Genomic DNA, 16,590 nt, shown 5'->3' with positions numbered 1-16,590 from the left:
AGGCATGGCATGCCTACGAGGGCGTCAGGCAGCCATCCTGGTCGGCATGGTGTGCAAAAATCACAAATCTTTTTCGTCCTCCTTCACATGCGGGTGACCCTATCTCCCCAGACCCATTCTCGACCGTGCATGGGGGCTGTGAGGCACACCACCTCGACGGCGCGGCTCGGACGTGCACAAACCTGCCCGCCGCCCGAGATCAAGCTCGCGAGGCACAGCGCTTCCATGGTGCAGCTGTGCCCTTCACCAACGTGCCCTTTCTCGGGCATCAAGCTCATGTGGGGTACCAGCTCGATGGGGCATCGGTGCCCTCGAGCCCCACGGCAGAAACCCTCTCGGGCTGTCCTGAAACTGACGTCGGACGCCGGTCCTACACTCCGTTGCTGGTCTCCGCCTCTGCGCCGGTACACGACATCTCAACATCACTGAGAGAGGGCGAGACCACTACTCGTCCAGCACAGTTGGAGGAGCCGGCCCCAGATTCGCCTTCGCTGGGACACATACAGACACCAGCTCCTGTCGTGCTTGACACGCCTACAGTACAGGCGCCGGAAGAGGCCAAGGTATTCATCCCTGTGCTAGACGACGAATTTCATGAGGGACACAACCTCGGCGCTGAATACACTCGCAACAGCCTCTCGAGCGATATCAACGCAGAAGGCCGCGGAGCAGACACCGGCCGCGAACAGAGTTTTCCGCCGAGTATCTCGAATTCCGTGACGTTGCCAGAGACCACGACCACCTTCGCGCAGGTGCCAGCACCTCTCGTGTCTTGCCCACCTTTCGCGAAGGTACCGGAAGAGCCCATGACCCACACCAGTGACACCACTGTGCTCTCAGACCCGCCGGAGCCGCTTCTACTGCTTGGAGAGCATTCCTTGACCGAATGCGCACCCAGTCACCACATGTTCAGTCACAAGGTTCTCCGGGACAAGCGCAAGAATGTTGCCCTGTCGATAACCCCAGAGCCCATTGAAATAATATGTTCTATCCCGAATAAGCCTGCTGTAGAACCCCCAGCCAAGGCACCCGGCGTGTCTTCTCAGATGCTGTTCCAGCAAGCTTCTTTGGCCGTGCCGCGTCTGCCGCTTTCTCCACGACCCAGCCGAAGCCCGCCGACAGATTTATCTATGGCAGCTGTCCACGTAAAGTCCCTGAGTGGCCGAGACCGACCACAGCGATGTAGCCAGTCTCGTCCTCCAGATACCCGCCTGTCAGATCCCCAAACGAAATCGCAGCGTGGTCGGGACAGACCACCGAGGTGCAGTCAATGCCGCCCACCAGAAGCGTCATCGGCAAACTCCAAGCCAAGTTCCAGGATTGTAGTGAACGAACACAGTGACACAGCCAGGATCTGCCACCAGAGACATTATCGGTGGCTTTGCTCTTTGGCAGTCATGGCCGAGTGTCATGACGATGAGCAGCGGCCTAGCTTGGGCCCTCGTGCTTGACCAGCACGAGGAGGAGAAACAAGAGACAACGCCCGTTCGTGGGCCGGCTGTTCTTATTCTGCCTCGGCTTTCTCCTATATATATATATATATATATATATATATATATATATATATATATATATATATATATATATATATATATATATATATATATATATATATATATATATATATATATATATATATATATGTATATATATATATGTATTTATTTATTTATTTATACCTCATCTGGCGTGTTTATAAGGAAACCCACCACGATGTACTTGTTACTTTGACAAAGTCTGGTCCAGCAGCCGAAACGTTAGTGAAAATATACAGTGCCAATCTATATCTATACTGTGAAAAAAATTGCACTTCAACTGTTTTTTTTTTAAATTTTTTATTGCTAAGCGTTACTAAGAGCCAGCTCTTTGCACGTGTCACTTCAGCTTGGCACAGTATACCTTAGACCATGCGATGCATAACGTTCGCGTGTGCTCGAAGGGCCGACTTACGCCTTTTAATGAGCGGGTCCGAGTCCGGCCCGGCCCGCAGCCACAAGCCCGGGCCCGCACTTTCAAGCCCGAGCCCAGCCCGGGCCCGGGCCCGTGTAGTGCTCTAGGGTGTGCCTTCCTTTCGTTCCCTTTTTCTATATCGGCTTCTGCCTCTTTTTGCGGTCTCAATTTTTCCTATTAGTTTCCTGTCCTCTTCATGTGAGCGGTATGTCCTGCTTAAGAGACAGTTGCTAGCCCGCTTGTTTCTCTCTGCTGGTGGCGTTTTGGGGCGAAGCTCCTTAGGGTGTGGGTCTGTTCCTCCTCTGTAGTATGTAGGTATGTAGGATAGCCACCTCTAGTTCTGATGGCGCTGTCGTAGCCACCTCTAGTTCTCAGAAAGATCCTAGATGGCGCGGAGGCGCTCGCTGCGTTGAAGATGCGTGCTCGAGCCCCCCTCCCCCCCCCCCCCCCCCCCATTCTCTCGCCTCGCGTTTGCTAGCGAGTTTCTTGATTTGAAAACCGACTGCTCGCGCTGCACAACCGTTCACTGACCACCCCGTATATATGGGCACTGGGTTTTGACCTCCAAAGTAGTGCCTGTGTGAGATTTCTTCTGTGCGTGATCAAACAATAAAAAATTCAAAGCTGCAAGTCGCCATGACTCTCAATCGACCCTTTAGGATAAACGCGCCCGATAGTATGTCGTTGATGATGTACTGGGTAGAATTCACGTAAGATTCACATATGGCGCGTGTCATTGTGGAAGGCAATCGTGCGATTTAGTGCGGCGACGTACCGCTAGGGGGACCGTTGTAATGAAGGGACCACGTAAACCAACAGTACAATAAAAGTTTGATGTTTAATATATACACGATGTTTCTCACGTGTTTACTTGACCATATACTGGGCGAATTACTCGGAGTATAATGTTATTCGACAGTTGGCGGTGTCTTTAGTGCCGTGAATTGTTAGAGTAACTATAAATAGCTAGAGTGGGCCAAAATATACGCTTTAATCATGTGATGGTTTAGCAAACGACCACCTATTCTGGCAGTCAGGGCAAAGAAAACTAACGCGCAAACAAACAAACAACAAGTTGTGAGCAACAGATCTATGAAAACCACGAAATCGAGACCCGACGGTGATGCGCACAACTTATAAAACAATTATTTCACTCACTCCGTGCAGAATGGGATCAAGCCATGACCAAGCGGCTCCAGTACCAAACATTCCTGGAAACCAAGGCGCATACCACTGCCTTTGGAGTGACGGGTACCTCATGAGCTACGTCAGTAAGGACGAGAGGCAGTTTTCTTTTTCATCATGCTCACAGGAGCAGTTTGTTGCCTTCCTGATGTAAGTGAGAACTTTTCCTCTTTATATTTTTTTGTTTAGGAGATGGCGCTTCTAAATAGCTCCGGCGACTCCTTTTCACAAATAGTAGAATTTGTGAAAATCGCAGCCATTAAAAAAAGAAACTACACCAAAACACACCTAAGACAGATCATGTAAGTCAGTCGACCCATGAAAAAAGATCACATAAGCACGAGGTTCAATCACATAGAATAACGAAAAACAACAAAAATACAATCCAGTCAGAAAACACTGGAGATCACATAAAAGGTGGTCATACGGACACTGATTATATTGAAGATAGCGCTACACATAAAGGTCCAGTCCCATTCACAACCCTAAAATTGGCAATGTCGAGACACATCATTTCCGGTAAAAATCCCCTAGAAATTCGGAATTCCGACGATGCTTATTTTTCATAAGCGTTAGCAAGTGTTAGCCATCTACTTATGAAAGGTGAGCTAAATGCTATCCCACCGTTTTACAGAAAACAATTATGTTTTATCCCATCTTAGAGTTCTATCCATATTGATGCTCATCTATGAGCTATATCATGGCCACTTGAAAAGGAATCGAGATCTGATTACTTACGCAACCCGAGGAGGCATTTACATCACAGTGGCCATAGTAAAATGGTCATAAAAAACCGAAGCTGCATTGTCTCTCGCAGGTATTCTCGCTGTTTCTAGCCGCAGTTTGCCTGCTTGAGCCAGCTACATGTCAAAATGTATTTAATTTGGTTGATCCTTTGTTTATGTTGTAGCTGACATCAACGTTGGTTTTTAATGTGCTGATAATGTATGGTTTTTTTGGGATTTAATTTGTATTCATGCTTTATTATTATTTAGAGTTAATCTTTCTGTGATATTAGGGAGTTTTAGCTTGTAACGTATACTTCTTTACGTTACCGTTACCGGATTACGTTTACCGTTTTACCGGAACTCGAGTTTTAGTACAGTTTTTTAGCTGCCCAAACGTAAACCTTTACGTACGTACGTAAACCTTTACGTTTGCGCAAACCACTAAGTGGTGATGATAACAGCATTTAAACGACATTTAATTTAGATAATATTGCATTACGCTGCGGCAAAATCATAAGAGAGGTTTTTAGCGTGTGTAGTATCCCGGTATAAGCGAAGGTGTGTAGCAATACCAGGTTACCGGACGATGGTGTCGACATCTTGTGACGTTTCGCGCAACCACAATCATGCACACGTTTGTTTTTGCTTAGTGTTCTCGAGGGGAAAAAATGATTAAAAAGGCAACTCATTCGTAATAATGCCGCTGCAAGGCATTTACATTGGGAGTAGAATGCCCGATGTTTCTACAATAACAATTTTGTGCTCGCCTGGTACACCTTGGCCCCGCTAGATGGCGCCACCTATCCAGCCTGTCAGCGTCTTTAGGCTTTTTACGTTTGCGGATTCGGTATTCTAGGTCGCTCTAGGCTCGGTAATCCGGCTGAAATAAGGCGATCGTAAGTGGCGCTCGCACTTCGGCTGGAGTCTCCGCAAAGCGGATATCGTGAGTAGCCACGAACGAAGGTGTATTTGCGAGACAGGGCCGTAAACGTAAAGCCTCTCCGGCGAGTAGTTTACGTTCCGTAAACCTTTACGTTCCGTAAAGGTTCGCGCATGCGCAGATTCCATCCGGTATCCGGTAACACGGTAACGTAAAGAAGTATACGTTACAAGCTAAAACTCCTGCACGCTTAATGTGCGGCTCCCTGTATTCTACGTAAACTTCTTTTATCACACTCCTGCTTGAGCTCCTCAAAGGCCTGTTGTATGTATAAATAAATAAAGAAACACATTGCATTTATTTTGGATTTGACGCAAAGGTTGTCGATCGATCGAGCTGTTGGGTCGCTGTCCTTCGTGAGGTGTTCGAATGGTTTAGCTGCTCGATACACGTAATTAGCGTCCGAACGATGGTAGTTTACCAGTGGCCTGAACATGACAAGTTACATTGGTGGAAACACGTTAGACGTAAGGGTTTAACTGTATGAAGAGGACACACAGCAATTTGAATTCGAGTCACTCCAGTTTATTCCACATTAGTGCACTATGGCAGGGCCACAGAGAGAAAAGCCGCTTTGATGACTCGCTATTATATCTCTTATATTTATAACTCTTATATCTTATATTTATAACCACTCCTCAGGGCTGTATGTATCTTAAGTTAGAAGAAATATTTATGGTTTATAGCTGCATAATGAAAGCACACCACAAATATGGTCGTATCTATAAGTTAAATACGGCTGACAAAGACGCTAGAAGCATCTTTGAGAAGCATATAACAAGCGTAACTTTTTTCTCTGTTCAGCACTGTTCATACGTAGTGCTTGTCCTCACAACTTCAAATCCTTACTTATCGCACTGTATTTCTGCATACGCAGGTATGTCCCTCAAAGCTGCATAGAAAACACTTGGAAAGGCAAATTACCAAAGACTTCGAAAAGATTGCCTGGTGACACGTTCTCTCGCAAGAAATTCTGCCGAAGGCACTCCGGCTTTGCAAATTCAAAAGAATGTAAAGTACGTTTACTAATCAAAGTGTCGCATAATGAGACTAAATGTTTTCCACACATAAAAATGAGCAACATTTCTGAAATCTTATTTTTAATGGACGTGGTACATATGAAGCGTGAGATAAATACATCCGGGTACTTATCTAGCCAATATTTCTGCTTATCTGTATATCTAATAATATGAGCGCACGTATTTAATTACAGGACCTTGTTTTTAGCCTTGATGACAACGCCTTTTCACGCAGAGCTTAAAGGGACCGGCAATTAATCTCTATGGTACCTGTTTTCTATAACGCAACGGAAAGTTTACCGGTCAGAGTGCCTAATCACGGAATGGTAACGCGGAAAACGCAATGAAACGGTTATAATCAAACTTTCGATCTGCGAAATATGAAGTTCTATACACGCAACACATGCTGCAAACAGTGGGAGGTGAGCGCGAGAGCGGTTCCTGCTTGGGATCAGCGCTTTGCCGCGCATGCGTGCACTCTGCGCGCATGCGCCGCAGCTCGACATGTTCGACTAGTTGCCGCAAACGAAGGCCCGTTTCTTAGCGTGCTACTTTTTTTTTACCTCGTAAGCAGCACAGAATAGAGCGGAAAGGAAAACATATACATACTCTAATTTTGAGCACTGATTACGGTGCGCACGAAAGCATCAGATTACGCAAAGCAAACTGAACGACTCCATAATCCAGCTTGAAGGCTGTTCCGCTAGGCTGCTCGACATACCAGTTTTTTGTTACTTTTAAACGCGATTTGCAAACATACATTCTACTCAGATCGCGAAAAGGATGCTTGAATCTGTCACTACAATTCACGGTCTTTTCATTTCCATCAAGATCTAATCACAAGTTGCGGTCAGCTGTAGGTCCCTTTAAATGAAGGTAGACATACAAGCTACTTTTTCACGGGTTTTACTTTGAACAGCACGTGCGAGCTGAAATGTCATAAAGTTTTCTGTTATTCAGGTAGCTTTCTCGGTTCGTATTTATAAGCATCAGCCATATTCATCGTGCGTAAGTAGGGATGCCACTTGTACAAGACTGTTCCTTACTGTACTGCCTGTTGCCCTCGCGTAAGATTTCACCAATATGAACGACGCCTTGCGATGTGTTGAACCTAACAGTGCAGGTGCAAGGAGAAATCGCCTATTTCGTTTACAATGAAGTCATAAAATTCTTCTGGTCGAAAAATTAAATGGGGACAGATTGTCAGTGAAGATGTATTGGCGTATCTGTTGTAGACACCTCTCCGCTCGTTCCTCCGGCGTGAGCTTATGCAGACAGCAATGTTCTTCCTCGGCCTCGGGGGTTTTGGGCCGCATTCTCCGCTTGTGCAGGGTCCCACATTCGCAGTCATTGTTCGCGTTGCTGCTGTCGACGCTTCTCCGCTTGTTTCTCCAACGCGGGCGCGCTTCCCCGTCTCGGCATCTACAGTTTCTCGCAGTACTCTACGTCATACTATGGCAGCGCCACCACACTACGCCGAAGCAAGTGCCGCCGCAACACCTCTTCCCGTTCTTCCTCACCCGTCTACATTCCTCTAGACAATACGAACTCGAACCGCCCAGAGCATCCCCTCCTAACCCCCCTCAGGGGCATTTACAGTGTTATGCAACTTTTTCCGCCGTTCTGCAATTGTAAAAAAAAAAAGAGCCAGAAACGGCGTATCACAAACATAAGCTAGCTTGGAGTCGCTCACGTACAGACGTAAATGCACTTAGCATGGACATGGCAGCGCTTGTCGCAGATATTAGAGATGCTTGCCTACACCAACGCCTGGCTCGGAATCTGCGCAGTGTATTAGCGGCGAGAGTATACCTTATCATCGCAAGCACCGCGTCATCTGAGCGCACTTTCGTGGAAGGCGCACACCGATGACGCGATGCGCCTTATAGTAGAACAAGCACGCCGCAAGTGAACTGCAGATGCGGAAAATTTAGTGTTGGTGTGGGCAGGTGTCGCCGACAGTGCGTGCGGCAAGCGTTCCCGTTATCTCGTTAAGCTTGCTCATAGCTGTACAGTTCAGGGCTCGACGTGTGTCCTTTCAAAATTGTCCAGGTGCTAGCACTAACTCGACATGTGCTAACCCACAATGCCGCCACAGAGTAAATTGGGGCTTCGCCTAGACACAACAAAATGTACTAAACACAAATTCTTATCAGTATTAGTTTGAGGCACTAACCGTCGGAGATCAGTGGTTTGAGGATCGGAAAGGCGCTTATTTTTGCTACCCATAGCAGAGCACGGTGAAACCTCATTGGCGAAGGGGGAATGGTAGTGAAAGAAGAGAGCGGACAAAAAGAGTCCACCTTCTGCAGATATGAGTACTCTCACCACGGAGCGCCAGGCCAGAACAACCTATCTCCTCATTAGAAAAAACCGGTGGGTATTTAAATAGTAAGGGAACTATTTTGAACGCAGCCCTATAATTTTGCAACGCCTCATTTGAAACTAATGTTGCCAAACGTTAACGAAAGAACATTGCGATTATTGTGACCGACAAAATTACCTCAATTATGTAAGCTGAGGTAAGCTCGCATGCAGCAGCGACTCTGTAGCCTTCGAGATCTTTTGTAACGGGAGGTTGAAATGCAACACTAACCACAGTATTAAAGTTTTGGAGCGAAAACACCTTCATCGTGTGATCAATACTGCGTCGATATCCCCGTAAAAAGCTTGGACTGCATGCATCATAGTAATAGAAAAATTAAATCATGAAAAATGACCCCTAGCAATTCCAACGTTTCGTTCCTTTGGAGTTCTCCCGTCGGCGCGGAATATTCGAAAAATATTCGGTATTTTGCATGTGCGCTATTCGACTCGAGTATATTGATTCGTTATTCAAAATTTTCAAATATTCGCACACCCCTTGTGGCAAAACAGTAACTGATCAGATGAGGTCGTATATGAAGGAGAAATTATTACAAGACAATGTTTGTGAGATGGTAATTGTAGATTCAGTGCATGGTAGATTCGAATTTTCTGAATTTATTATTAAGACATTTAGAAGCGAAAGTCTCACAACTTCCAGAAACTGCTTACTGCGACGACAGCGCGATGATTCTCAGCACTTTCTTGAGCAATACAGTATCTCTTGTGCTTTATTCTGCTCTAGAAGAGACACGGTGATGACCTTTGCAAAATAAACTGTTGTCCTGGGAAAGACACCTACGGACGAGACGTTGGTGAGGCTGAAATCTGGTGTCTAGACGGAGCAAACTGCGGTAAAAACAGGGTAAAACGCTCTTAATATTTCAAACGATACTTGTTTGACGAGAATTTTCATGTTGTACTCAAGCACTGGATTTTCATCGATGTGGGCGGCATAAAAATTTTGAAATGTGCCCGGAATATAAAAGCCGGCGCTATAGGTAGAACTGCACCGCAGCAAAGCATGCTGACAGCATAATGAATGAATGAATGAATGAATGAATGAATGAATGAATGAATGAATGAATGAATGAATGAATGAATGAATGAATGAATGAATGAATGAATGTGACCTTCATTAGGAAAAGGGGATGCCTCTTGGCCGCTGTTGGGGATTAAGCGGGAGAAGCGTCTGGGTTTGAGGATTGTTGGCTAAATAGCAACTTTACGTCTGTCTCTGCTGCTTTTTGTTCTACCAGTATATGTTGACCTCTGCTGGGTGCATTTTCAGTTTGATCGCTTTTACACATATCGGTCATCCCTTCCTACATCTCTCGAAACATATCACTTTGACAAACGTATTTTGCGAGGGCTTTCTGTGCTTAGTTAGTAGACTGTATAAAATGTCGCAGAGTTATCATGTCAGCGTGTAGCAGATGTTGGATGTTGGGTCTGCCCTATTTAGAAAGTTGCGCAGGCCCAATTTAGCTGTGGGCAGTTTGCTTTGCACTAAGTCTGACATTGTGTACCTTGAATAGATGTACTTGCAATCGAAATTTGGTTGTCTCGGTGCCTTAGTCAAGTATGTGTGGCGTGTATGCAGCGTTGCCCACAGCGTTGCTGAATGATTTCGCGTTGGCGAGGAAACCCACCCTTTTCGTTTAACATGTACGCTGGCGCCTCTTTTTTGCCATCTGCTTTCATTTTGGTTCGAATGCAGTGCAGCAACAGTGTTCTGCTGAAAGTGCCTTCTCTCCAGATCTTCCGTTAGGCATTTTGGTTTGCGGTGTTTGGCGAGGAACTGAAGTGTTGTATGCGTAGTCACATTCACCCGTAGTCAAGCTCGTGCCATCGGTTCCTTTTTTTTTTCTTCTTCGCATGTGCGCTGTTTTACGATGAAGCTCTACTACTCGCCCAAATTGCTACTTTGGTTAAGCTCACCCACTTTTGCGGGAACCAAATGAGTGGCTGCGCTTCCACCGTCCGTGCCAGTGAGTCCCGGTCTCTACAGTTAAGCATTCAGCATAGTAACATTCGAATAAAAAAGTGATGCTTCTAGTTAGGACAACCGGTACACTAATGGAAGCGTTTCAAAACCTAATTTTAATTTTGTTCAGGTGCATAACTACAGATATCCTTCATGGATGTGTCAGAGAGACAACTGCTCGCGTGCTCCTTTATTTATTTGCACCAGGCGTTATTTACACATCTGGTTTGGTCTCAGGACAGGGTGATTTTGGTTTTCTTAAGTATATATTGCAGTTTATGTTTCTATGTTTAATATAGGGCGTCCCGTGTTATGTTAGCTTAGCTTTAGAATAACATCTGTTGCGATATGCTTATGAGACGTACAATATTCGGTTCTGAGGCTTATCCCATTACAAATTATTTTTCATGTGCTTATTGCCTGGCTAATTATGGAAGGTTACTTGACTCTTTGAAATAAGAGCGTGCGCTAGCACAGGAAAGCTATACCTGCTTTCTAAAACATCTTTCAGTCGTATAGAGCGCGTGATAGCCTCATAATCTTTTTTCGTCTTTTGCTCGCACAGCGTGAAATAAAAAAAGAAAACAACACGTACGTACATGCCCAAATAAAGCGTCAGCAGCTTCCTATGTAACATGACCCCCTTTTTAAAATGCAAGTAATTGGGCTTCATTATTTGGCCTGTCAGTCAGTACAGAAAAACTATGGCGGAAGAGGACTGACGAGCAATTCTATTACTGCATATTTATTACATATCACCCTGCCGTCGTTGCTGTATTTAGGCAGTGTTTTTTTCTTTTCAGCATATTGCCAGCCATTATTCAACTGTGTTTAAAATGCGGTTTTCCGTGTTCTAAATGAATCTTCCTGTATTATTTGAAACATGTCACTGCCATTGCAATAGAGAAAAGCACACCAGCAGTTATTTTATATCTGCTCTACGCTCCAAAAAAAAAAACAGTCCTTTGACTATTTCTTGTGAATCCTGACTTGCAACGTATATTACTCTCTTTAAAGAGACATGTGTACTTTCTTTCAAGATCAATATACACTCTTCGGAGAGTCGAAGCACCCGCAAGAGAGTTGACGGGTCTGTTTAAAGAGAGTCATATAGGTACGTTGCAAGTCAGAGCTCACCTAAAAAAAATTAACACATGCTCTTTTTTATTCTCTCTCGTAGAGTGTAGTGAATGGACGAGCTTATTCGCATCACGGGATCATTACCAATTACGCCAACAATACTTCTATAAAGAAGCTTGATGAACAGAAACTGTGACGTTTTCTTTTTTTAAGCGAAATAGAGTTATGTACTTTTGTGTACTTTTATATTTTTAATACTTTTCCACATGCCGTCTGCATATTTAGCATGATTTCAGAACTTGATTAATAGAACTGATGTCAATTGTGCATGCAGGTTTTATGCTTTCATTAAAATAACATAATATTACCGTGCGCGCTTCTTTTGTTATTTTTATGTAACTATTCCGTTGCACGCGTAGCAGCTGCCTTGCGCAAGCCGCCCCCTTATGTCTGGGAACCCTCCAGATTATTTTAGAATAATCTGTTAGGCTTTAGCGCGCAAACGGGAACAGCTGAGATTATTCTGGAACTAACGCGGCCACCAGCGATAAGACTCGAATGTTCGATGCCGCATGTATAAATGCCGACGCGCCTAACCGCAGATCAGATTATCGACGGTCGATGCCCTGTTCGCCGCTAGCAGTGTAAGCGTGTATCGCTTGTAGTTTGATTTCTCGTTTACCGGGCACAGTTTCGCCCAAATAAAAAGTTTCATCTGGAACCCGCCAACTGCTGCCTTCTATAATATAAGGTACTGTTAGAGTGTATGCTTAACGTGTCATCACGGAGTTCTTGCTTGTTTGAAAAGCATCCATTTTCAAAGCTTTTTTTTTTATTTCTGTACAGGAATGCTACGGTGGTTACTGCAAAACCAAGCGAAGAGAGTAAAGCAGCATCGAACGAAAAATGAGGAACAGTAGCTGAACCATGGCGTCCCACGGTGTACATCGCATTTGTTGAATTTAAGAAAGAAACTTCCAAGTAGCATTTTCAAAACAATAAAATGCGTCTCAACAAATACAGCTGAATTTGTGCAAGCCTGACGAAGGGGGCAAGGAAAGAAAATGGCATAATGAGATTAATCCTTTGACATGGAATATTTTAACAACAGCTTGACTATGGGTTTCATTTCGTGCACACGCCATCGAGGTATGAGGTGGCGCTGTTTGTCGCTCTTGTAATAATGTAGAGTTGCTCGATCCAGCTGGCGCCTCAACCTCCGCCCATCTCTCGCATTTAGCGCTGCACAGGCACTGGTATTTTGTTAAACAGACAGCGCAACCAGAATTTATGCCGGGGGAGGGGGGGCGGAGGCGGTGAACATTTGAAAAGATCATGGGGTTGCAGAGGAAGGGGGGACGCAGGCACATTGCATAATTTTCCTTACTTCAGTTGGAGGAATTCAACAGCAAATAAATGCCAAATAATAACACAGAAAATGATGACGATGACGATTTTTGTAGCGTTTTACATAAAGGTCTTCACAGAACTTGACGGGACCAAGAAGGCATTCTGCAAAGCAGCGCACGTAGAAAATGAACGGTGAATTGAATAAACCATCGCAAAACATAGCTGCCAACGAAGTTGTTCGGCACATGCCTATATTTGCCAATTTTGGCGTTCCGTGCAGAAATTAAGGTGCTGAGATGCAGGCCGGCTAGCGGCCGCGCGATGGTGCGAAAAAAAAATGCAATGGAATTTAATATAGAGCTACCAAGCATGTGGTCTTTGCGCTCCTTCAGTTTAGGAGTGAATATAGCGCATTTGTAGAGTCAGTCAGGAGGGAATTTGACCTCGAACCATCTCCGGAATGGCAATGTCAACGTCACCAGAACCCTTGAACATATGCGTTGGCCTTTCGTGTGTGTGGCAGGGGAGGGAGGCAGGGGGGAGAAGGGCAGGGGGGTCATAACATCCGGCCTACCATCTCAATTGCTAGCCTAGCTTCGGTTCTCGGGGCATGCCGCAACCATGCCGTAAGGAAATGAACGTCTGTGCGCGTAACGTTGGCCGTTTCAAACTCTCCTAGAATGCCTACTGCAAGTACAGTTGTTAAAGGGGTCATGAAGCACCCCTTGGGCTTGTTGAAAAAACACATCCTGCGGAAAGCTGACACGGCTATGAACTGCTCTGCCAAATATTACAGTCGTGCGCACCGTGTAAAGGCCACAAGCGGAGCGCGAAGTTGCCGTTTGCTCATGCGCCCTCTTTTCAAAAAAGGCCGGTTCTTACTCTCGTCGGTGGGCGGGGCGTCTGCACGTTGACGTCACGGATCTGCCAGTTTACGTCGCAAGAGACATAGCATGCTTATTGGCCGATAGCCGACGTAAATCGAGAGCGGCGTTCGGATCAGATGCGCTTCTTGCCGCGGGGTGCCGCCATTTGCCGGCGCCGCACTCCTCAGTACAGGGTAGCCGCACTCGCGCAGGCGAATCACAGCGGGAGAGCGATCGCGTTTCATGACGCGCGCTGACATGACTTCTTTCCCCCGTGCCATCCCTCCCTGTCTAGCTTCCAGTGCGCTCGTCGGCACCAGAAAAGAGAAAGCGCTGGGAGCGTGCGCCAAACTCCCGTAACTCCGCTGATTCTTGACGGATTCGAAAAATTTTTGCGGCAATCGATTCGGGAGGCAGTAAACTCCGATACTGAGGTCATTAGCTCATTACTTGGAAAAGTGGTTCATGACCCCTTTAAGTGCCCACTACGCCATGATTCTTCCTTTTTCGAGTCAGCGAACGGCCCGCGACGCATCCGTAAGGCAACACGCGTACATACGCAGCTGCTCACTTTGTTGATGCTTTTGCAGCTGTCTGAGCGCTTTGTAGCGGGTGAACCTCTAAAACACTCACTCGTTGCGCATTTCACATGTTTTGACGCCTGGCGCGATTCTACGCTTCTGCAACGGAATATTACACTCGTTGAGGAGACTCCTTCCACTACATGACATTCATATAGTGTTTTTTTTTTTTTCCGAAGCAGTTTCAAGCAATAGCGTAGCTCTGTGGTGGAACACCTGTTGTTTGGGTTCGGTTCTCACTCGAACTGAAGTTTTTATTATTTATTTTATTTGCATCTTTCTCGATTTTTCCGTCACGGACAAGACGTTTTTTTCGCTCACAACCAACGACGCCGACACAGGAATTTCTGCGAAACAAGTTCTTTAACGCTCATTATGCCTATAAGGTTAGGTAGCGCACTTTCGACGGGGACAAAAGAAACAGAAAGAACACGACACTCGCTACACTCGCAACTGAATTTATTTCAGGATTTTTTTTTCCTGAAATAAATTCAGTTGCGAGTGTAGCGAGTGTCGTGTCCTTTCTGTTTCTTTTGTCCCCGTCGAAAGTGCGCTACCTAACCTTATAGGCATAATGATCAGTCACCAACTAGCCCAGCTCTCAACCTTATTGTTCTTTAACGCTATCGCGTTAAAATGCTCCTGCACTTCAATATCGCTGGGATCGATAGACACTGGTACACAAGATATCAGGAGTTCGTGAACCTTGGATGTATACCAAAGAAAAACTAGGTTATATGAATGTCGATATAGGTATACGGTTCAGGTTGCCTAATCCTAAAATAGCTTTCATATACAAGGCTCCCCAGCCATCCTTAGCCAGAGTTTAAAAATATGCCGACAAACTCGATGAGGACGAGACCAAAATGCATGTTGCTCACAATTGCCTACAGTAAGTCAGACTATTTTTTGTGTTGTGATTAATTGCTTAGTTAGGCAACTTCAATTAACTTACTTTTGAAGCAACTAAGCTGGGAGAAAAATTCCGATGAGAAAGTTGTGTTTGCACAACGTCCCTTTAGGAAGTTTATCACCCCCCGCCACGGTGTCTAGTGGTTATGGCGCTCGACTCCTGACCCGAAGGTCGCGGGATCGAATCTCGGCCGCGGCGGCTGCATTTTCGATGGAAGCGAAAATGTTTGAGGCCCGTGTACTTAGATTTAGGTGCACGTTAAAGAACCTCAGGAGGTCGAAATTTCCGGAGCTCTCCACTACGGCGTCTCTCATAATCAAATCGTGGTTTTGGGACGTTAAAACCCAGATATTATTATTATTAGAAAGTTTATCACTTTCTATCTATTAATTATTAGTGCTTTTCTGCGTACTACAGATGCTCGCGAAACACAAAAAGAAAACACGTAAAATGCCCGCTTGCGCGCCTATGCGCGCGGTGATTCTAGTGCTTCCTAACGTTCCGCATCACAACCGGGCATAGTTTGCCCAGTTCTGCTGCCTCGACAAGGCAGCGACGATGGTGGTGGCTGTGCGACGAACACATTTTGCTAGCGGTAACACAAGCGATAACTGCTGCGTCTGCTTATCGCTGTCATGAACCAGCACGAGGCAAGCATATCGTTTGTACGCGGAACGTTAGGGAGCACTATAATCACTGCGCGCAAAGTCGCGCGAGCGGACATGTCACGTGGTATTTCTTTGTATTTCGCGAGCATCTGTAGTAAGCAGAAAAATCCTAATACTTAGGGGTTAGAAAGTTCAAAATTGTCAAATCGGACGTTTTGAAAACCGATGTACAACTTTCTCATTGAACATTTTCACCCAGCTTCGTCACTTCAAAAAGTAAGGTAATTCAAGTAGACTAATTAAGCAATCAATCAGAACACATAAAAAAAATTGTCTGACGTACTCCAGGCAACAGTCAGAAACGTGTACTTGGTCGCGTCGTCATTTAGAGTGTCGGCATGTTTTTAAACTCTGGCTAAAAATAGCTGGGGCACCCTGTATAGTGAACAGGCACCACAAGAAGTATCTATAACAGTAAGTGCGGCGTATATACTAACTGAAGCATATGGATATATTAGGAATGGTGCACTCTTAACTCACATAACATCCATGTTTGCAGGATTAAAAGCGAAAGCAGGATGAACACGCAGTTCATTCAAGCAAAAATTTCACATGACATCTCAATTCGACAAAAGCTTGCCACAACAGAACACTCATTACACTGTAAAGAAAAAATAGATATTGTTATCGTGGTACAAATACATGGACATAAAAAAAGGCATAATTATTTAAAACGAGGGGTCAAGACAGCTTACGTGGTGTATGAGAAACACTGTAAACATGCACATGGTATAAAAACAGACCGTTCAATATTGAGACTACAGTTTTGTCCCACTTCTTAAGAGGCATTGAACTGATCCCTCTTTCAAAACTAAAAACGGTGCTACAAGCACAGACAACGCAAATTCTATCAAAGCCTGCAGCCAGATACGAAACAAGTCACAGTTTCGCCGCAACGGTGAGCAATGAATGTGATAGCAATAAATTGGAATGTAACGCGAATGACGGAAAGCAGCTCG

The 16,590-nt window shown here is 45.2% G+C and overlaps 1 protein-coding gene across 1 annotated transcript in view; it reads left to right on the top strand.

Annotated features, from left to right (window-relative positions):
- Positions 1 to 12,265, top strand: part of LOC119401233 (zinc metalloproteinase-disintegrin-like VLAIP-B) — a gene marked incomplete in the record, with an annotated part of 54,998 nt that extends 42,733 nt beyond the window's left edge. Inside the window, 4 exon segments of the mRNA XM_049418725.1 lie at positions 3,118 to 3,285; positions 5,681 to 5,819; positions 8,932 to 9,051; positions 12,100 to 12,265. Coding sequence (XP_049274682.1) covers positions 3,118 to 3,285; positions 5,681 to 5,819; positions 8,932 to 9,051; positions 12,100 to 12,141 — 469 coding nt within the window.
- Between the last annotated feature and the right edge of the window lie 4,325 nt (positions 12,266 to 16,590).

This window comes from Rhipicephalus sanguineus, chromosome 8 (genome assembly GCF_013339695.2).
Source record: "Rhipicephalus sanguineus isolate Rsan-2018 chromosome 8, BIME_Rsan_1.4, whole genome shotgun sequence".
Classification (NCBI taxonomy): Eukaryota; Metazoa; Arthropoda; class Arachnida; order Ixodida; family Ixodidae; genus Rhipicephalus; species Rhipicephalus sanguineus.
This window is presented reverse-complemented; position numbering and strand designations above follow the sequence as displayed.